The following is a 21,820-nucleotide window of genomic DNA, read 5'->3' as shown; positions in this document are numbered from 1 at the left end:
AAATTGAATTTATAAATTGCAGAGATACAAAATGTGATTTTATCTTGTAGCGTAGACACAGTCCTAGTTATTACACAACTCCTATTTTGAAATAATTTCCAAATAGCACTTGGCTTATTTACAAATAGGTAAACCTCATTCTACAAGGAATAGAGACTATTTTGAAACAGCTATTTTGAAACAAGTGCTGTTAAGACAGGGAATAGACCCAATTTCAAAATGGGCCATAGTGCATCCAATTGGTCTATTTCAAAATAGACACTGTTGTGTGTAGATGCTGTATTTTGAAATACTTGAGTGCTATTTTGAAATGCATTTTGTGTGCAGCAGGGGTATTTTGAAATAGCTCTTCCAGAACAGCTTATTTTGAAAGAAGGCTAAAGTTACATCTACACTAGTGAGTTTTTTTCAGAAAAGCCAGGGCTCTTCTGTAAAATCTTGTGGAGTGTCTACACACAAAATGCATTCTTTTGATACTAAATAGGAAGAATGCAACACTTTTTCCAATGACCCCTACATGGTACACAGTGCTGTCTTCTGGAACCTTTGTCCACCAAAATGTTATCATTCTGCTGTATGCCGAAAAAAGCTTGCTGAAAGTAAACTTGATATACCCGAGTCACAAGCGCTGTTTCAACACAGTCTTGACACTTGCTTAGTGATCAGCAATGAAGGTTCGGAATGGTCACCCACTATTGAGGACGATTGGATTAACACAAATGAAACAACCTACAAAACTGCTGTTGAGATCCTCAGCTTCCAAAAATGCAGGCACAAGGACTGGTTTGACAGCAAGGACAGAGATGCCCAAGCTCTTCTTGATAAGATGCATGTTAAACACCTGGCTTATATCAATGATAAAGAGAATGCCTCCAGGAAATCGGCATGTATTCAAACCAAGCAGGAAGCACAAGTCAAATTACAGCAAATGAAAGAGGACTGGTGGAAATATCAATCAGTTAAATTCCAAGATGCGGCTAATAGACACAATTTTAAAGCAGCCTACAACAGGCTAAAGGCAGTCTGTGGGTCACACATTGCTGTCTGTACACTGGTGTGCTCTGCTGATGGCCTCACTTTGATCACAGATAGTGCTAAAATCCTTGACTCATGGGGTGAACATTTTCACAAAGTATTAAACCAGACTTCAACTTTTGATAGCAGCATTGTTGAAGAGATTCCTCAGTGGGCTAATGATATACAGCTGGTCATACCACCAACTCTCGATGAAGTACAAAAACATGTTAAACAGATAAAATCTGGAAAGGCACCTGAAAATGATCAATTCCATCAGAAATTTATAAAGTTGCTGATGTACCATCTCACCCATTTATTTAGCACCATTTGGGAGAAGGAGCTGTTCCCCCAGGACTTCAAAGATGCCCTGATTGTACATATATACAAGAAAAAGGTGACCGTGGATGTTGTGATGACCATCGGGGCATATCTCTGCTCTCTATAGCTGGTAAAATCCTGGCTCGCATCCTTTACAACCAGCTTTCGTTACATGGGTATAAAAATTGCATCATTCCTGAAAGCCAGTGCGGATTTTGTGCCACTCAAGGCACTGCCAATATATTTACAGCCAGACAGACACAAGAGCAATGTAGTGAGCAACATCAGGACCTCTATGCAATTTTCATCGACTTGACCAAGGAGTTTGACATGGCCAACAGAAATGAGTTCTAGAAAACACTTGGACGAATTGGCTGTCCTGAAAAATTTATCAGCATTGTTCGGTCTTTTCATGATGGCATTCTTGGTCAAGACCTTAACAATGGAGAGATATCAGCACCTTCTGAAATATCAAACAACACAAAACAAGGATGTGTCCTTGCTCTTCTCCTGTTCAACACCTACTTCTCAACGATGTTACTGCTTTTAAGGACTGCACGTTGGGCATACCTAGTGGCCATGTCTACACGACATTCCCCTGTCAGGAGAGGAATGCAAATGAGGGAACTAGACAATGCAGATGAAGCACTGATTTACAAATCTCGCACTTCATTTGCATACTCTTGTGCAATTATGTTGTCTGAAGAGAGTTTGTCACAAAAGAAAAAAAAATCCACATAGACAGGTTCTGCCCACGAAAGTCCTCATTTTTTTCAGGGATAAGGGTTCTGGCAACAAAGGTGGGTTTTATCGGAAGAACCCTGTCTATATGGATTTTTTTTTTTTTTGCAACAAGCTCTCTGCGAACAATATAATTGCATGAGATTATGCAAATGAAGCATGAGATTTTTAAATCAGCACTTCATTTGCATTGTTGAGTTTCCTCATATTCATTCCTCTCCTTACGTGGAATGCTGTGTAGCCATTCAATTCTGAACAGTTGGCAGTATTTTCAGTTCTCCAGAGACTTCAGGCTTGCACTAAAGTGGTTACTACAACTATCTGTGACATTCTGTTTGCTGATGACTGTGCATCGTGAAGGATGCACAGGAACTTTCTGATCGCTTTGTTACTTCTGCTCCATGCTTTGGATTCACAATGAGCCTCAAGAAGACAAAAGTTATGCCTCAGGCCTGTTTGGAAAGATCTCAGTACTCCACTGATTACTGCTACTAATACATTCCTTAAGACTGTTGACAAGTTCTGCTACCTCTGCAGCATTGGCTTTGGAAAATTGATCAAATGTCTACGGGATGACCATGGTATTAAACTCTGTACCAAGGTAGCAGTTTATCAGGCAGTCATCCTGAATATCCTGCTCTGTGGCTCGGAGCTGTGGTCAACATATCACTGCCATGCTTTGAAACTCGATCAGTTCCATATGCACTCTCTGAGGAAGATCACCCATGTGAATTGGTGGGACAAAATTCCTAACATGGAAGTTCTTAAGCTGTGTGGTGTGAAGGGCATGGAAGCAATGCTTATGAACAAGCAAAACAAAAGAGCAGCCCTGCAGCACCTTAAGACTAACAAAACAATATATTAGATGATGAGCTTTTGGGGGACAGACCTTTTGGATCTGAAACATTTTGATAAATGTAAACTGACACGAAGAGAATTTAACAGAAAGATAGAAAAAAATTGAAATGAAAACTGATGAATCAGATACACAGGACAAAAGGAGCAGGGAGTGAGGAAGAAAATTACTTACTGCAAGTGTGACTATTCACCATGCAAGGCACTACATTTAGCTATTTGGAATGGAAATCAATCAGCTATATGAAAAAAACTTGTACAGATCCAGACAGACATCATCCTCCTCTCCAGCTGCAAAAAGATGGACATCCTACCCAAGGGACTCAAAGTAAAAAACCCATTAAAATCAACGCATTACACTGATTATAGTGAGAGACTGTGCCACATACACCCTTAGAAACTGAGGATCCACCTGATCAGCATCCTGTACAACAAACAGGAGAGAATCAATAATGATCTTTCTGACCTTGACACACTCATTTATAAACAAACTTCCACATAAGATGCCACATTGTGGGACTTTAATAATAAAAGGCAAAACATCTGTGATACATGCTTCTACTCCCCACAAAAAAGGGAGGACAATAAACTGTCTAAACTACTTCATACCACAGGATACTACAACTGCAACTCACCGGATAATATTCTTAATCTTTGCAGCTATAGCCTCAGCATGGCCTTATCCCAGAGACTATCTTTCTGCCCCTTCTCCCCAATGAACTTGATACAACTTTGTGGTGACCTTGAAGCCTTTTTTCGCTGTCTTTATCTAAGGTAGGGTCAGCAACCAAAATAGCAAGAAGAGCCATTTTTTCCAAATCAGTAAAAAACTCAGTAACTCAAGATCTGCAGCACATGTGGATACGAGACAGTCCTTAATAACATCAAACCATACTTTTCGTAACCCCTATCTTAAGAATAGTGAACACTCCATTGATTTGTAATGTAATACATGTTTATTGCAGGACATTAACAATTTTTATACATATTCTATTACCTCACACTTGGCGTGTGTGTTTGTACCACTGTCTTCCTGATCTTCATTCCCAAACCTTTTCTTTCTCTCTGGAGGATGCAAGAGGGAGTTATCCAACATATTGAGATCTTATATTGTTTGCTGGTTAGATAAAACTTATTCATTTTTGGGTGTTCAGACATTCACCATTTCTTGAAAATAATCAGGAGTTTTTTGTTTTTTTTTAAACTTTGCAATTATAGCATTGGGAGCTACAAAGAAGTCCTTAAAGAGCCACATGCGGGTCTGGAGTTGCAATTTACAGACCCCTGATCTAAGGGAATACTTCCAAAGCACCAATGAACATCAAGCTGACCTGCTAGGTCCCCACTACCAACACCAAAAAAAGAAGAATCCTATGTGGACTTCGCTAATGATCGTAGTGACAGTCTGGATTTCTGTATTCAATCCTTCTACAACTGTGCACAGGCTGACATTGTGCGCAAACACCAAGTGACACATAATGCCAGCCATGTTGATCATAATGCTGTCCAAAGTCTCAAAAATAATTGACATAATCAAGATGGCTGACAAAGGGGGTACTGTAGTCATCATAAAGAAGTCAGACTATGAACAGAAGGTGCCTAGACAACTGTCCTCCACATTCTATAGACCTCTTTCCTCTGATCCCACTGAAAAGTACCGAAAGAAACTACATCATCTTCTTAAGGTACTCCCTGTCTCCACTGAGCACCAAATCCACACAGACATGCCTTCGGAGCCCGGGCCAAGGTTATGCTATTTGCTTCCCAAAATCCATAAACTTGGAAACCCTGGATGTCCTATCAGTTCAGGTATTGGCACCCTTACTATAGGCCTAGCCAGCTGTGTAGACTCTTTCCTCAAGCCCTACGATACCAGTACACCTAGCTATCTCTGAGATACCACTGACTTCCTGAGGAAATTAAAGAACATCAGAAACCTTCCTGAAAATACCATCCTTGCCACCATGGATGTAGATGCTCTTTATACCAATACTCCACAGATTGATGGACTACAAGTGATTAGGAACACTATCCCATTATGTTACCACAGCAAATCTGGTAGCTGAGCTATGTAATTTTGTCCTCACTCACAGCTATTTCCAATTTCAGGACAATTTATACCTCCAGATCAGCGGCACTGCTGTGGGCACCCATATGGCCCCACAGTATAACATTTTTATGGCTGATTTAGAACAATGTTTACTCAGCTCCCATTTCCTATGGCCCCTCCTTTATTTACGCTACACCGATAATATGTTTATCTTTTGGATTCATGGCAAAGAGACTCTTGAAGAATTCAACAGAGATTTTAACAACCTGCACCCCACCATCAATCTCAGATTTGACCATTGCACATGAGATCCATTTCCTGGACACCACAGTACAAAGCACTGATGGCTAATGCTAATACCACTCTCTACTGGCAACCCACGGGTGGCTATTCTTACCTACATGCCTCCAGCTTCCATTCAGGACATGCCACATGACACATCTTCTATAGTCAAGCCCTTAGAAACAAACACATCTGCTTCAATCCTACTGACAGAGACCAAAAACGTCAAGATCTCTACAAGGCATTTGTAAAAATTAATTACTCAATGGGAGAAGTAAAAAAAAAAGAAATTGATAGGGCTAATACCTGGAGATCAGCTACTTCTAAATAGGCCCAAGAAGATTAAAAACAGAACACCACTTGTCATTACCTATAGCCCCAACTCATACAATCTACAACCTATACTGGAACACGATGCTTCACTGTGAGAAGCCCTGGGTAGGATACCTGTCCTTTCCTACAGACTACCACCTAACCTCAGGAAAATTCTCACTAGCAACCACATGCCACACCACAGAAATACTAATCCTGGAACTTTTTCCTGAAACAAATCCCTGTTGTCAACTCTGTCCACATATTTACTCTGGAGACACCACCACTGGACCTAACCATGTCAGTTTCATGATCAGGGCCTCATATTTCTGTCCTCCACCAATGTGGTATATGCTGTCATGTGCCAGCAATGCACCTGTGCTACGTATATTGAACAAACTGGACAATCACTTCAGCAAAGAATGAATGGACACAAATCAGGCATTAGTAATCTGCATACGCATAAATCTATCAGTGAGAATTTCAGTGGAACAGGCCACAACATTCAAGACCTGAAAACATGTATCCTAAAAAAAGGAGACTTTAACACCAGATTACAAAAGGAGCCATCCAAATTGGAGTTCATTCTCAAGTTCGATACTTCACACCTTGTTCTCAACAAAGATACCAATTACCTTATGCGTTACAAGGACAGCTTTCCTACCTTTGATAGTCATCTTAGGCAGCCCACTTAACTTAATAGATGCTTACAGTAAGTAATTTTCTTTCCCCTCTCCCTATCTTCTCTACTATGTAGCTGATTCATCAGTTTTCGTTTCATTTTTTTCTATCTTGCTGTGAAATTCTCTCTGTGTCAGTTTACGTTTATCAGAATTTTCCAGATCTGAAGAAGTGGGTCTGTTCCATGAAAACTCATCACCTAATAAATTATTTTGTTAGTCTTTAAATGCTATAGGCCTGCTGTTTTGTTTTGTGAAGATACAGACTAACATGTCTACCTCTCTGTGACATATGAACAGTTTCACTGGATTGGTCATGTTATAAGAATGGATAATACATGGATACCAAAGATGGTCTTCTATGGCCAGCTTGCTTATCGGAAGTGCTCCATCGGTGGTCAGTATAAGCACTACAAAGACATCTAAAGGGTCAATGTGAAATCATGCGGCATGTCTCCCAATGATCTGGAAACTTTAGTTCAGAATAGATTGTCCTGATGGCAAACCACTGTACAGGCTCTTAATTGCTTTGAAAGTCAAGATATCTAAGTACTACAAGAAAAGTGTAGGATCCAAAAAGAACATAGAATGCCTGCATTTGGCATTTTTTATGTGACATCATAGAAGATCAGATCCATCGACTGATGTCTCAGCCCAAGAAGGAATCTTAAGACTCAGGGTGGTAGTAAAAGTCTACCTCTGGGAGCTGAACTGGATTTCACAATGCTTTTGGCTAAATGCCCAGCTGAGCCCAGACAACGTTCAAGATTTTCAAAAGACAATTTTCTCTGATTATGACAAAAAAACACATTCTGCTCTTCCTCAAGCCTGATTTGTATAAACACCTTATCAGCAAATAGAGAGCTGTGCTATTATTGTTATTACTGTTATCAAGCGATAGAATTGTTTTTCTCAGATTCAATACCACTGATTGTGACAGGAAAATAGTTATTGTCATAGTGTCGCTTGTGCTGAAATTTACATATCAGTGGAACTGTTCTGAACTATCAATTATGCACACTGAAAAGTAAACAGAAAAAACAGCCCTTCCTTCCTGACATGAGTTCCAACAAAATTCATTTGAATATTAACTACATCAAGACTCATAAGCCTGTAAAGTCTACAACCAACCATTTGGAAATGTGATTAGACTTTGAATCAATGTCAGTTCCAGTGTGTTGCTCTGGTATAATTTGTTGTTCATTGTTTCAAACTAGAAACTGAATACAACAAGGATATGAAAATTACTGACCTTTTTTTGCTAGAATATCATTGGGTTCATATTTTTCAATCAGTTGCTGAACTTGCTCCTGTTTCATTGGTGGATAAAGGATTTCATTTAACCGTGGATCACGTTGCTTACAATTAATGAATTCCATCATTTGATCCACAGTAAGGTATGGTCTGCTCTTGGCACCACTGGGGAAAAACGTTACAAAAAAAAAAGAAAAAAAGGAAAAAAAAGAAATTAAAATAGCTTTCCTTTCAGTCTAGTTCAATGTTTTGCAACTTCCCATGAAAACAGAAACAAGATTCGAGCTACTAGATAATAAAATATATATCCTGATAGGTTTCTGAACTCACGTACTTCATAATTATATACAGCAAACTTTCTTCACTGCACATCTATCATCGTGAGTGCTCAGCACTGTACACATCAGTGAAAGAAAGTCAGGCCAATGCTGGGAGTGTTGGAAATCCTAGTTCTAAATTTCTGAACACCTTATGTAACTTATTGTTTCAATGGCATAATCTGCTGGATCTGTAAATCCTATTTTTGTGCATGTATCATTCTTCCATGTGAAGCTGGAAATATGAAGTCTATGTCTGTTTATAGTTTTAAAAATGTTAAAAACAGCCAGAACAACTCAAAGGGCAGGGTTATCTTCCTTAATGACTGAGCAATCAGCCCGATGGCCTGCAAATGTCTTTGTATGTCCTAAAGGTCTGGGAGGTGGTTGATTTAGAAAGACCAGAGTCCATGCCACCTGATACAGATCTCCATTTTGGGAAATCAGGGTTTTTTCCCTCCAATAGGGAGATGGGGAGGCAGAAGCCTATTTAAGCAATAAGAATCTTTCAGCCTGCGTGGTTGGGTCTTCCGCCTGCCTTGAAAATTGCCTGACACACCCTAAGAAAGACAGACAACTTGACTGGAGACCCAGGTCAGGATAACATCATTTCTGACCTGAACATTTCACCTGTTATAAAGGCAGCTATTTGGGGTAAGAACCAATGTGCAACTAGACTTTTAGGGGAACAGAATGAGCTATGCATTTTTTCTTTTGTTTGCTTTGCTAACTCATTTTGATCTGCTTGTTTTCATTTATAACCACTTAAATACTACTGTTTTGCCGAGTAAAAACTCTTTTGTTTATAATGAAGCCCAGTGTACATTGTTATTACTTGGGGAGGGCATATCTATGCGTATCTCTCTTTCATTGATAAAGGGGGATTACCTAATGAGCTCTCCCTGTGCAAATCTTTTGCACAGAGAAAGACACATTTGTTTGCGGGTTTTGATCCCTTCAGGGGGTTGATTTCCTGGGAGCTGTGCCCTAGAACTGCATCCACCCAGAGTGTGGTTAATCGGTTTGCATAGCTCTGCAGGGGCAGGTGAAGGGGCAGTAACTCCAACTCTGCCTTGGCTGTGGGAGACCAGAAGCTCTGGCCCAGCAGGACAGGGTGGTCGGGGATCCCAAGAGAACAAGAAAATGGGTGTCAGTGGCATGATCAGCACAATGGGGAATATCCCAAGGCGTGTTCTGTGACTTCAACCTGTCAGATTGGCTACCTAAGTTCCACTGGCAGTCCACACCTAGCCCCAAGGATTTTCCTCCTGGTGGACAGAAGCCCTGACTTTATTAGACTGTTATGTGCTGGTACAGGTTGCAGCTCTCTAATGCAGCACTCCCTGGTATGGCAACATCCATTTTAGTTAGCTGGATGTCCACTTATCATGGGAGTGATCAAGTCCCCTGCAGTCCTGTAAAGTCTGTTTCCAGCCACCAGTCCTGGCTCTCAGTGTTCTGTACTGTTATTTAGTTGTATTTTGCCCTTGAATGTCTTCTAAGAGCCCAGTAAGCAGTGGAAGCGTTGGTAATGCTGCTAGACAATATTGATCTCCTGTGGTCTGGCAAATTCTCTCATTTGGCCCCATGCGGGTTCCTAGCTGCCAGACTAGAGAGTTTCAATCTGTATTACACAGCCCACAAAATGTGCTTGGCACTTTACAAAACAGGCAAAAAAAGATGTACACCAACTCAAAGAGCTGGCAGTCTCAGGCCACAATCCTGCAACAGGCTTTGTGCATATGAACCTCTGCACACACATCTGCCCCAGTGAGCACCACATGGGTACCAACCACCAGGATATGCTTGCATGAAGACAGAATCGATGCCAAAGAAGATAGCATATGTGGAGTTTTCAAAAACATACATTGGTGGCCTGATTCTGTTCCTATTGCAATCAGTGGCAGATTTCTCATGAAGTTCAGTGGGACGAAGGTTTGGACAAAGCTGAGCACTCTTTGGAAAACTCACCCAACAAGATAGAAGAGAAAATGACTAACAGAGCAAGAACAAGTTTCAGATATAAACTCGTTAATTTGACTTGGTGGCTCTTGGGAACTAATGTCTCATCCACTTGGCTTCCATTTTGCTCATTATCCTACTCCACTGGCAATAGAAGAGGCTTTGTTGGGACTGAGAAGTGCAATGGCTCTTGGATGAGAACAGATATCACCACATGCCATTGCATGATGGCCAGAGTCAAATTTAGCTCTGAAGTGAGCAGGTGTAACAGCTGCTGAAATGAAGGAGTGTTGCACATATGTAGTCTGGGGTTGTATTTGTCTGCAATAGTAGTGAGACAGGGGCTGCTACAGAAGTAGTAATGACCTGTGGAGGACAGGGCTGTGCATAGGAATGCCAGCAAAACCATAGACAATTTTTAAGCTGGAAAGATCTGTGTGTGAAGTTCACCAGTGAAACACAAAACTGTACGGATGCAGCCCCAGGAAAGGGGATGTGAAATAGTTTGGGTAAAGCTGTATGGCTTTGAAGTGTTTAAGAATCTGAAAATATAAAATAACAAAATAACATCTCTTCTCTATTTTAATTTACAGTGTAATGAGGCATATAAGCTCCAACTGCATTATGTCTGAATCTGAATGCCACTGTATTTTTATTCCAACTCCTAATTAGTCTTCAAGTAATTTATTTGTGTTGATATATCTAATGCCTGTTCTCATGGTTATCATTTCCTCACTTCTTTTTCTCACTGCAACTTAAACTACCATAATACACACTGAGAAACAAGGCCTGGCAGTTCTATTCCTCTAGGAATAAATTACTGTAAAACTCTGGCCATTAAAAACAGTGGCTAAAGCTTGGAGGAAGGAACTTTTGATCTCCATTCACCTCCTAGGTTAAACAACAATCCTGCTTGACATGGAAAGCTGTTCTTGGCAGTTGCTGAGATGCCATAGCCTAAATAACCTCCTTTCCCTTCGCTACCAGAGAAAATCAGTGGAGGAGGGAAAAAAAATGCCTCTTTTCTTACAACTCAGTAAAGATGTTGTCAATTTCAGGCCGAGGGCAGAGATTGTTTAGGAACACTCTGTAGGCTTCTGGGGTGAAGTCCTCTTGAGGGATTGAATCATTCTAGGAAATAGGGAGAAAAACATAGGAATAAAAAAACAGCACTTTTTATTTATAAGCAGGTCATTACAAGATTATTTCCTTTTGCAGAATAATCAACTTTCTTACCTAACAGAGCAGTTTTAAGAATATATGTTTTGCAAAATAAAATAAAATGATCTCACTTTCAACAATTAGGTGATCTGTTGTATGACTATGTACTCTTTTTGGCAAGATTGTCTCTTATCCTATGTGCCCATGAGGAAGTGTCATAGGACACATATCATTCCAGTCTCTCACGATGTAAGTTATGCACAGAACGGGTGAGGGATCTGCCTCCATGTAGCTGCTAATTCCATCTCCATGCAGGTGAGTGGGAAAGTGGTTGATGGTAGGAAATGGGTGGAACCCAGAATGAGCTTCTCAGGACGAAATGGTCTGATACTTTTATAGAGCAGTAGGAGGTTACTTGCCTCCTTGGAGCATGCAAAGAACCTGGGAATGAATTGGGATCCTGATCAAAAATTAGTAATTCACTGTCCACCACAGCAGGACACACTGATAAATTTTCATCTGCAAAAGTCCCATGGAATTTAGCCCACAAGCTTTTGTTTGCTTGCTTTTACGTCCAGTATAATTTAATAAAAAGTAGTACAGAATTATATAGAATGGTTCCAAAACCTATAGAAGGAAAGATTTCTTAAATTTTATAAGGCTCTAGAGCAGGGGTCAGAAACCTTTTCCGAGGAGGAGTGCCGAAATTTCACCTTTCAACCTCTATGTATGGTCCAAGTGCTGGTAATACTTTTTGAAGTCACTAACAGTCCCACTTACAACAACTTCATTAATAAATAAATAAAGATGCAAAGCCTTACCATTTAGGTGACAGCTGGTAGCATTAGCTGATCTTTTGTTAATCCACAGGCACCATGGCTTTGAGCAAGCTCCTGGCTGCATGAGGGTGCAGGGACAGGGCTGAGCTCCCACTTTGTGTGCTGATGAAAATCAGCATGTGTGCCAGGGGGTTCTGACCCCTGTTCTAGAGTAATGTATATAACCTCATTCCCATATGGTAATTTAGCCTGATTGTGTGGTGCGGTGGGTTTTTTAATCATCCCAAAGCTCAACAGAATATAATGGGATGATCTAAAAAACCCACCACACCACAATACCAGGCCAAATTACGATATGGTACAGGGTTATATACATTATTCTAGAACAAGGGTCAGACACCCCTGGCACACATGCCAAGATGCAGCTGGATGCAAGAGCTTTGTTTCTGTTTGACACTTGTGTAACAGCCCATCCAACCACAGTCCCTGAGCTCAGTGAAAAGCAGGGGCTGCTCCCTTCACACACCCATTGGGGTAGGAAGAAAGTAGGCAGGAAGCTGAATTGATGGTGGAAGTCCTAGCGCTGGCCAGTAGCTTCATACCTTTGGCCTTTACATTAGTCCACTGAATTCTTCTGAGAAAGGAAAAGGACACACAAAATAAACATTGTGTAGAGGAAACCCTCCTAAGGAGCCAGAACAAAATTAAAAATGCAAAAAAATGTGGAATATACTGAGGACTAGATCCTGAATCCCCTTCCTGTGAACAATCCACATGGAAGACACGGGGGGCTTTCCTGTGGAAGGACCACCCCATCTGGTAAGACTTTTCTGCACCTGCCAACCCAGTGCATGATTCCAGTAAGTGAGAAGAAAACGTTTTGGGAATGGACACCAAGCCACTTCCCTGTAAATGCTGCCGAGCCTCCGTGCCACATGCAAGTTGCTAACAGAGGAAATCTTTGCTATTATTTATTCCGCTGTTTACCACAGTTGCCAAGGGAACCGGAAGCATCTATTCAGGCCTTTGTTAGAGAGAAGGGAACTTTTCAATATTCTTCTGCAAAAACATGCCATGGGCATCATTTTCCTCCCCTCCTCTGCTCTAGTGGGATCCATTTAGCCTAAAGGACAAGTCACCTGTTGGTGTTTGTATCAGCACCAACCCTTGATGTTTGTGCTTGGAGAGGGTACACAGAGTGCCCCACCATTGCAGGCTGCTTATGAGATGTGTGGAGGTAGCATATTCCTCAACTAGCCTGACCACACCTGCTCCCTACCCTCTTAGGTTTGGCTGGCTAAGGGTTCTGTGACAAAAGGAGGTGACTGCCTGCAAGTTGCACCACGGCAATGCTCTTTTGGGTGGTCTTTCCACCACCCAGTTGCCTGTCCCCTCAGTGATATCAGTAAAAGCCCCAGGCTCAAAGCCCCAAGGCCTGGGGCACAGTGAGTGCTCAGTACAAGATGCATCTCTCCTCAACACATACTTGTTGCGCTTTTCTGCCTGTCTGCCTCAGACCATGTAATCCTCCAGGCCGAGCCACGCAGCACAAGCAGCAAAAGCACCTCAAAATAAGCCAATTAACAACCACATAAAAGTAACATTTGCTTTTATATGCACTTGTAGTGGCTGAGGGAGCTGGAACACATCTGTCTCTCAGACATGCACAGAGCTTCTCAATTTTGTTTAACAAGCTATTCATTTTTCCCCAGTGTTTTTTAATTTTTGCTTCTTTAAGCTTCCTGGACTCTTCCTTCCTGCTTTCCAGACACTTTTTCATCTGCTGTTTGTGGCCCCCACAGCCACCTTTGATGCATTTTCTATTGTAAACCCATGTATTAAACAGTCCTCATTAGAGTTGTTATAACTGCAATGGAGCTAAATATGGCTGCAGGGCCAACAGCTGCTACTGAAAGGGCCAGTTTGGATCTTTGAGGGACTGGGCAGCTTTCTGTATCTCCTTCACAGGGCCTCTACTTTTCAACACTTCACTCCCACAACATCTGTGTGATGCCCCCGCCCCACTTGGGGACTTGAGCTGTCGCAGGCCTCAGATGCCCTAAAGAGCAGAGGACATGAGTAAATTACCACTCAGGGTATGTGACATGCCTGTGTCAGATCCCAACAAATAGAGAACGCAAGTCTGCTACAGATACCCATTACCTTCAGCTTTACTACAAGCTGCAGAGATTCTTATATTTAGCTATGGAGCTTTCTAGTTCAATCCTTGCTCTCAGCCAAAATGGAGGCCATTACACCTATCCCTTGCTCTATGAGCATAACTGGTTCCCAACTTTCTCGTTGTAGGTGAAAACTCGTAAGAGGGACACTAAGTTCTCATTAAAATGCAGGTAAAAGTCTCTGATGGGTTCCTAGCGCTTCTAACTCGGAAAAGGAGTGGCAGCAGGTGGTGCTGCTTTTGAAAGGTAAGTGAACCTTGGGTTTGGGGGTGGGGGAGGGTTAAAGGCTGGGGGCAGTTTGGGGCCATGAGTGAGAGGGAGGGTTAAAACCGGGTGGTGGGTTGGGTCTGTTGGATGGGTCGGGGGGGTTCAGGCTGCTGCAGGTTGGGTATGCGGGCTGGCAGGGGGTGGGGGGGCCAGGCTCCGGTAGGTTAGGTCTACCAGGCCAGTGGGGTGTGGGGGCCAGGCTGCAGCGGGGCCAGTCTGTGGGGCCAGCGGGGGGTGTTAAGGCTGCCACAGGTTGGGGCTCAGGGGCCAGTGGTGCGGTTAAGGCTGCCGCGGGGCTGGCACAGGGGGTTAAAGCTGCCGTGGGTTGAGGCTGTGGAGCCAGCGGTGGGGGTCAAGCTGCTGCAGGTTAGGGCTGCGGGGCCGGTCGGGGGGTCAGGCTGCTGCAGGTTAGGGCTGCAGGGCTGGCAGGCGGGGGGGTCAGAGTACGGCAGGTTAGAGCCTGTGGAGGGCGTTAGTCTTGTATTAGCAGAGGGAGTTCACTGGTATAGTGAAATAAGGTAAGTATATGTGTCCCTCGGTTAAGTGAGTACTCACAAGTCATGTACTCATTTAACAACAGATGAGTGTACTTAGCACCAGACCCACATGCTCTGCGGACTAGGCACAGAGGGGGGCAGGGACATACTGACCAGTGGGTTGAATTTCTTCTGCTGTATTTCTCCTTCATCATTCTCCCTTTATCCACTTCACTCTTAGAATCATAGAACATTAGGACTGGAAGGGACCTTGAGAGGCCATCGAGTCCAGCCCCCTGACCCATTGGCAGGGCCAAGTACTATCTAAACCATCCCTGATAGACATCTATCTAACCTGTTCTTAAATATCTCCAGCGATGGAGATTCCACAACCTCCCTTGGCAATTTATTCCACTGTTTGACCGCCCTGACAGTTAGGAACTGTCATCTTCTCAGAGATGAAGTCCCCTCCTCTGGATTTGGATTAGGATTTGGTGCACAGGCATGTAGCATTTTGATCAGCATGCGTTACCAACCAGAATATGGTGTTGGACAATCAGGGCTGGCCTACACTAGAATGGAGTGCGTCCCCACTGCAGGAGGTCAATGGGCCTATGCCTACACAGCACCCAAAATGCAAAATAAGATACACAATTTGTACTATGAAAATTGCATATCTTATTTTGAGTTTATTTCTTAATGGGCTATTTCGGCATTCAGCCATGTCTCAACACCGCCAAATATCAAAATAATGCCCTATTTCAAACCAGCTCTTACTTCTCCTGCAACAAGGAGTACGAGGATGCCAAAATGGCGCATCCATTATTTCGAAAAGTATTTCAAAATAACAGACTTGTTTCTAAGATGCGGAGTTGTTATTTTGGGATACCGAGTTATCACAAAGTAGCTCTGCCATGTAGACATAGCCTGGGAGAAGCTCTGGAACAGTGAGGAGTACCATTATTGATGGGAGTGCACTGAGGGTTCGATTTAGCATGTTCCTACTAAGTATGCTAAATCAAATACATGAAGATTGACCACAGCAGTGTCAATCTTCCTTTTAGCCTAGGCCCTCAGAGCCCTTAGTCATACCCGGTTAGAATCAAGGCAGATGGAAAGTGAAATAGAATAGGTGTAGGGTAAAAATCTACTAAAAAAATCTACTAAAACAATTAAACCCATTGCTGGGCTGGAGGTGTGAGGGAAAATGTTGCTAAAAGAGAACGTGCTATCTCCCCTTAGATCAGAGATGACCACTGGCGACAGCACTCCCACACCTCCTTCCAACCCAACATAATCTAGAGCAGCCACACAGCTGCTTGAAGTTATACTAGCTGGAACAGCCCAATAGTCCCTTAGGAACCTGAGATAGGTAGAGCACAAAAAACTCCAGCCCCACCCTGCCATAGGAGTTCCCAACTACCGTTCAGAAGCTGTCGTGCAATTGGGAGAAAGATGTGAGACAAAGTCTCTGGGTGAAACCCTGTCAATGTGCATAAATCCCCAGTTCACTGTGGGGACACAAGTGCAAAGACAATATTTTCACTCCCAAATTCAGCAGCATGTTAAGAAGCATTCACATCCCGTGCACTGTGATGGGGCATTGGTGCACTTTTGAGGCTGTGTCTATACTACAAAATAAATGTGAATTTAAGGCAGTTAGCTCCATTTTACCACGTGACTGTCTTCACTGTAAAGACCATTAGCTTGATTTTGGGTGCACTCATCTTGAGATTACGAAACTGCAGTTACCTGACGGGTGTAGCATCAAGCTCAAATTCAGAAGTTCGATTAAAGGCCAGTGTGGAAGCACCGCATCTTAAAAGTGAATTTATTAGCCTCCAGAGGTGTCCCATGTATAACCCATAATGCCCCTCTCAGTGGTCCACTCTGGCCACTGCTCTCCAGTAACAGGAAGGGTGTGAATTTCCAAGTGGGAGCCGTGAGCCTTTAGCTGTGGGCTCATGTTAGTATGACAGCCTGAGAAATGGCTTTTTTCTTTCTATGCTGTTAGTGCTGTGAGTGTATCTACCCATTCAGATAGCACCTGCAGGGAGTACGTGGCTCTGTCTGTACAATTGCTATTTTTCCCGCCGTACCACGTGTCAACAAGGCTGTGCTGGGCATCGTGGTTGCATAACACACCGAGAAACTTCTCAGAAGTTGACATTTGTGTGTGAACCCTCTTCTCTCCCTCCACAGGTGCCACACAGTTTGGGTCTTTCCCACGCTCAGCCACATCAGGTAGTAGTATTAGTAGTAGTAGTAGGCATCCTTCAGTCTGCATAGACTGTGGATCGCTCCCTTTATAGCTTCAATTGAGGACTTCATTTACAGCGTCTACTGTGACTATGAAGGCCCACACGAGAGTGACAGTCCTTGCTGCATCTCTTGCAGATGTGGTGGGTGTCTGGTAAGTCCATATTGTGCTTTCTGTGCGCTCGCTTCTCCTCTGCTAGCTGTCTGATCTTCATCTCGCCCTTCTGAAGGCCCTTGTATAACCCCTGCCTCCATCTGCTGCGGTCATCTGCTAGTTCTTCCCAGTTGTCCAGCTCGATGTCTACCTCTCTGAGGTCCCTCTTGCAGACATCTTTGTAGCGCAGCTGGGGGCATCCAGGAAGTCTTTTGCCAGAGGCTAGCTCACCACACAGGATGTCTTTTGGAATCCTTCCATCATTCATCCTGTGGACGTGGCCAAGCCAGTGGAGCCAACGCTGTCTGAGGAGGGTGTGCATGGTTGGGATTCCAGCTTTCTCGAGGACGGCGGTGTTGGTCACTCTGTCCTTCCATGATATTCCAAGGATGCGCCTGAGGCAGCACAAGTGGAAGATGTTCAGCCTCTTTTCCTGGTGGGCATATAGGGTCTAAGTCTCGCTGCCATAAAGGAGGGTGCTGAGGATGCAGGCTCTGTAGACTTGCATTTTGGTGTGAGTGTACAGCTTGTTGTTATGCCACACTCTCTTGCTGAGTCTGGACAGAGTTGTGGCCGCTTTTCCGATCCTCCTATTTAGCTCAGTGTCCAAGGACAGGGTGTCAGTGATGGTGGACCCGAGGTAAACGAACTCATGAACGACCTCTAAAGTATACTTGTCAGTGCTGATTGATGGGGATTCAGCAACATCCTGACCAAGTACGTTTGTCTTCTTTAGGCTGATGGTAAGCCCAAACTCCTTGCATGCTTTGGAGAACTGATCCAGCAGTTTGTGAAGCTGGTCTTCTGTGTGAGACACTACAGCAGCATTGTCTGCGAACAGCATGTCTCTGATGAGGACTTCCCGCATCTTAGACTTAGCTTTTAGCCTTGCAATGTTAAACAGTTTCCCATCAGATCTTGTGTGCAGCAAGATGCCCTCTGTTGAAGATGCAAAGGCATGCTTCAGGAGGAGTGCGAAGAAGATCCCGAACAATGTTGGAGCAAGCACGCATCCTTGTTTGACGCGGCTCCTGATTCTGAAAGCATCCGATAATGCGCCATCATATTGGATGGTTCGTCTCACGCCTTCATGGAACAACTGGATCATCTTGAGTAGCCGTGGAGGACAGCCTATCTTGTGGAGCAGTTTGAACAGACCATCCCTGCTGACCAAGTCAAAGGCCTTGGTCAGGTCGATGAAGGCTATGTAGAGTGGCTTCCTTTGCTCCCTGCACTTCTCCTGCAGCTGCCTTAGAGAGAAGACCATGTCAATGGTAGACCTCTCTGCGCGGCATCCGCACTGCGATTCGGGGTACACCCTCTCAGCAATCTTCTGGAGTCTGCCAAGGATGACGCGAGCGAACAGTTTACCAGCGACGGTTAGGAGGGAGATTCCATAGTAGTTGTTGCAGTCGCTTGTGTCTCCTTTGTTCTTATACAACGTTACAATGTTAGCATCGCGCATAAACTGTGGAACCTCATCCTCTTTCCAGCACAGGCACAGTAGCTCATGTAGGGGTTCCAGGAGTGTGTCCGTGGCACACTTGATTACCTCTGGTGGTATACCATCCTGACCAGGGGCCTTTCCTGCTGCAATGCTGTCGATGGCTCTCTTCAGTTCATCCACAGTCGGCTCTTGACCAGTTCGTCCATTACTGGTAGGAGCTCGACGGCATCGAGGGCTGCGTCAACCACAATGTTCTTGCGTGGTGGGTAGACCCCAATACAAACCAATAAAAAGATGTGCCTGCTGCTTGGTGCTGGCCATGCAGTCAGTGGCACGTTTAGGGCTCCAAGGGCAGGAAAGATATCCTGGGCTTTGCTGCTCCTGTGGGGAAGTCTCCCCTGGTGATTAAGATACTCGGGGCTTTGCTGCCACCATGGGGAAGGGCCACCTCAACTGGTCCCCTCAACTACAGACGCCCCCTCTTCACCCATATCGGACCTTGCTGCCACTGGGGAAAAGTCTCCCCTGGTGCCTTAGGGGCTTGCTGCCACCAGGCAAGGACCACTTCATCTGGCCCCCACTGAACCTCCCCTCCCCTTGACCTATACTAGGGCTTGATGACACTGGGTGGGGGGACGGACAAAAATTCTTTTTTCCTGCACTTTTCTATCCTTTCTTCTCACTTTAAAAAAGTCCGGGACCCTGCATTATTTTCAGGGGTCACGTGCATGCAATGAGGGAAGGTAGGCTACTCAATGGGTGGCCAGTTGAGAACACAGTCATTGCATGGAAGCCTTATAATGCACAGGAAAGCCAAGGACTCCCTCCAGCACCAATATAGTGAAGGGGGAAACCAAAAATTCTTTTTTCCTGCAGTTTCCTGTTCTCTTCCTTCTCCCTTTAAAAAACAGTCCGGGCCCCTGCATTCATTTCAGCAATCACATGCAGGCAATGATGGGAATTTGGACAAGTGGATGGACAGTTGAGAATACAGTCACTGCACCTGTGCTGGCAATGTAAAGTGGGGGGAAACCAAAAATTCTTTCTTCTGATTTTGAGGGTCTCTGTATTATTTCCAGGGATCGACATATTTTCAGGGATCGGAAGGAGAATGAGGAAAATGCAAAGGGGGAAGATGACATCAAGAGCAGTGAGCATACCCAGAGTGCTACGGGGATGAGGGAATGTGGGATAGCTTCCCACGATGCACTACTGCAACAGTCCGTGTTAGCCAATTTGTGTGTGGCAGCAATGACTCGACTTTGTGGGAAGCACAGTGGAAGTGAGGATGGTCAAAATCAAAATGATAAATTCCAGAATTAGAAAATCGATATAAATAAATTTGATTTTATCTCATAGTGTAGATGCAGCCTGAATCACCGGGAAGGGATTCTAGTAATCATCCAACACTGCCTCCCACATCACCCAGAGTTCTGCCTCCCTTTCATGAACCGACCCAAACTGAACCTATTTAGTTTATACCCGAAAGTGGAATTGCTGACGGTATGTGATGCATGCTTACAGAGTGTAAAACTTTCTCAAGCATATTTTTAGTTATCTTTTCTTTCTGGATTAAAAAAATCAGTTATTTTTCACTGATGGTTGCAAAATATTTTTATGAATAACCATCTTGGACTTTCTCATTGGTTTGCTTTCAGTGTGAGTGACAAGTGGAAAGGGAATTGTTTTCTTTGTTGCTGTACATTTGAGTTTTCATATCAAGAAGAGAAAATGCTTCTATTGAATTCATTCAGACTTCAGATGTACTGACACCCCTTTTTAACACAAAATACTTACGGTCACAACACAACAAATTAAGACAATTATTGTAAAATAAAGTTCTATTGAACAGAATAGCTGAAAGTTCTTTTCACTCTTTGTTCTGGCATACTGTAATATGTTTTGAATTCTTGTGTGGGCATAATCTGTAGGCAGTTGCTACACTTAATTATGGTTCTTACAGAGAACCAGCCAGAAAAAGCACCCTACCAGTGATAAGCAGAGCATCTAAAAAGAATTGTACCACAGCTGACAATAAGCATTTCTTCCAGGTTTTACTGCTGTATTTTCATAAAAAACAGAACCAAGCAAGACTGCCTTAGTAATACATCTGACTGGTGACTCCCAACAATTTGATAATATCTAAGAATAAAACCTTCTCTTAAAAATTTTAGAATGTTTTTGAGTCCTTAAATATGATCAGCTGGGAAAAAGCAAAACAGTCGACTCATTTCACACTGTTGTAAATTCAGTGAACTTTGATGAATCTTAGTGGTACCCACTCAAAGGTGGGTTAGTACACACTGATGAATTTGTCTTCTTAAAGGAGTCCAATGCTCCATTAGTAGAACATTTCTACATTTCAATTAATTGCACATCTCAATTTGCATTGCAGCTGAAAACTCATTAGAGAATGAATAGTTAAAATTGGCCATTGCTTCTCTAAATGATGAAGTATTTCTCATAGGGGCAATTTTGACTATGGTGCTGTGGTAACTGTCTTGAGACTCCCACAGATTTCCATTCCTACCGGCTTTCATAGGAGAGGGAGAGCACTCAGCACTTTGCAACACTTTCCTGATGACCAGAGGTCTACACTTCTGTCCCCTTTTGCATGCCTCAAATTCAGAGATGCATTTGACTTTCCAACCATGTATGGCCAGCACCATACCAAAAGCCACCTCTGCAGGCCTCTGGGTGGAAATAAAGTACAAAATTTATGAATTATTTATTTACCAACAACAATGTGGCTCAAATATTGCACAAGACACAGAGATAAAGAGAGGAGGTAAAAGATTGGCCCAAACAGCTTCTACAACACAAAGGACCGGTTTAGACACTCCCGGAATTTGGACAGCAAAATCCTCACTGGCAAAAACATTTAAAATGTTTTGTCCCTTTCACCCAGCTGTCCGGAGAGCCACACACAGCCCTTTTGTCCTATCCTCTTTTTGTTTGCCCTGAACAACTGTCCTACTTTCTGCACTGCAGAAAAAAAAAATCCTTGTTTCTAAATTTGCTGTATAGTTGGCATATAATATTATTTTGTGATTAAGGGCTGCTATTAATTTCAGGCACTGATAATTAATGAGTTGTCTGGAATCCCACTTGCTTTTGCTGCATCTGTATCATTCTCGTAATAATTTAACTGCATGACAGTTTTCAGCAGACAGGATCCAATAGCTAGTTTATTTTTTGAGTGAATATTTACATTCAATGTCTGGTTTTCATGAGTTTCAATGGAGCAGAAAAAACAATTTCCCTGGCCAAGATTTTCAGAAAACAAGCCCTTAAAGTAAAGCTTTTGAC

General features: G+C 43.2%; 1 protein-coding gene across 5 annotated transcripts in view; it reads right to left on the bottom strand.

Moving 5' to 3' along the window:
- Positions 1 to 21,820, bottom strand: part of PLCB1 (phospholipase C beta 1) — a 746,723-nt gene that overhangs the window by 222,433 nt on the left and 502,470 nt on the right. For all 5 annotated transcript variants that reach the window (XR_012644898.1, XM_074989347.1, XM_074989348.1 and 2 more), the window contains exons 8-9: positions 10,819 to 10,919; positions 7,508 to 7,674 (exon numbers count right to left, since the gene is read on the bottom strand). Coding sequence is in view for 4 of the 5 variants with exons in the window: in XM_074989347.1 (XP_074845448.1) it covers positions 7,508 to 7,674; positions 10,819 to 10,919 (268 nt within the window). In the remaining variant the exon portion in view is untranslated. The remainder of the gene's footprint in view (positions 1 to 7,507; positions 7,675 to 10,818; positions 10,920 to 21,820) is intronic.

This window comes from Carettochelys insculpta, chromosome 3 (genome assembly GCF_033958435.1).
Source record: "Carettochelys insculpta isolate YL-2023 chromosome 3, ASM3395843v1, whole genome shotgun sequence".
Lineage (NCBI taxonomy): Eukaryota > Metazoa > Chordata > Testudines > Carettochelyidae > Carettochelys > Carettochelys insculpta.
This window is presented reverse-complemented; position numbering and strand designations above follow the sequence as displayed.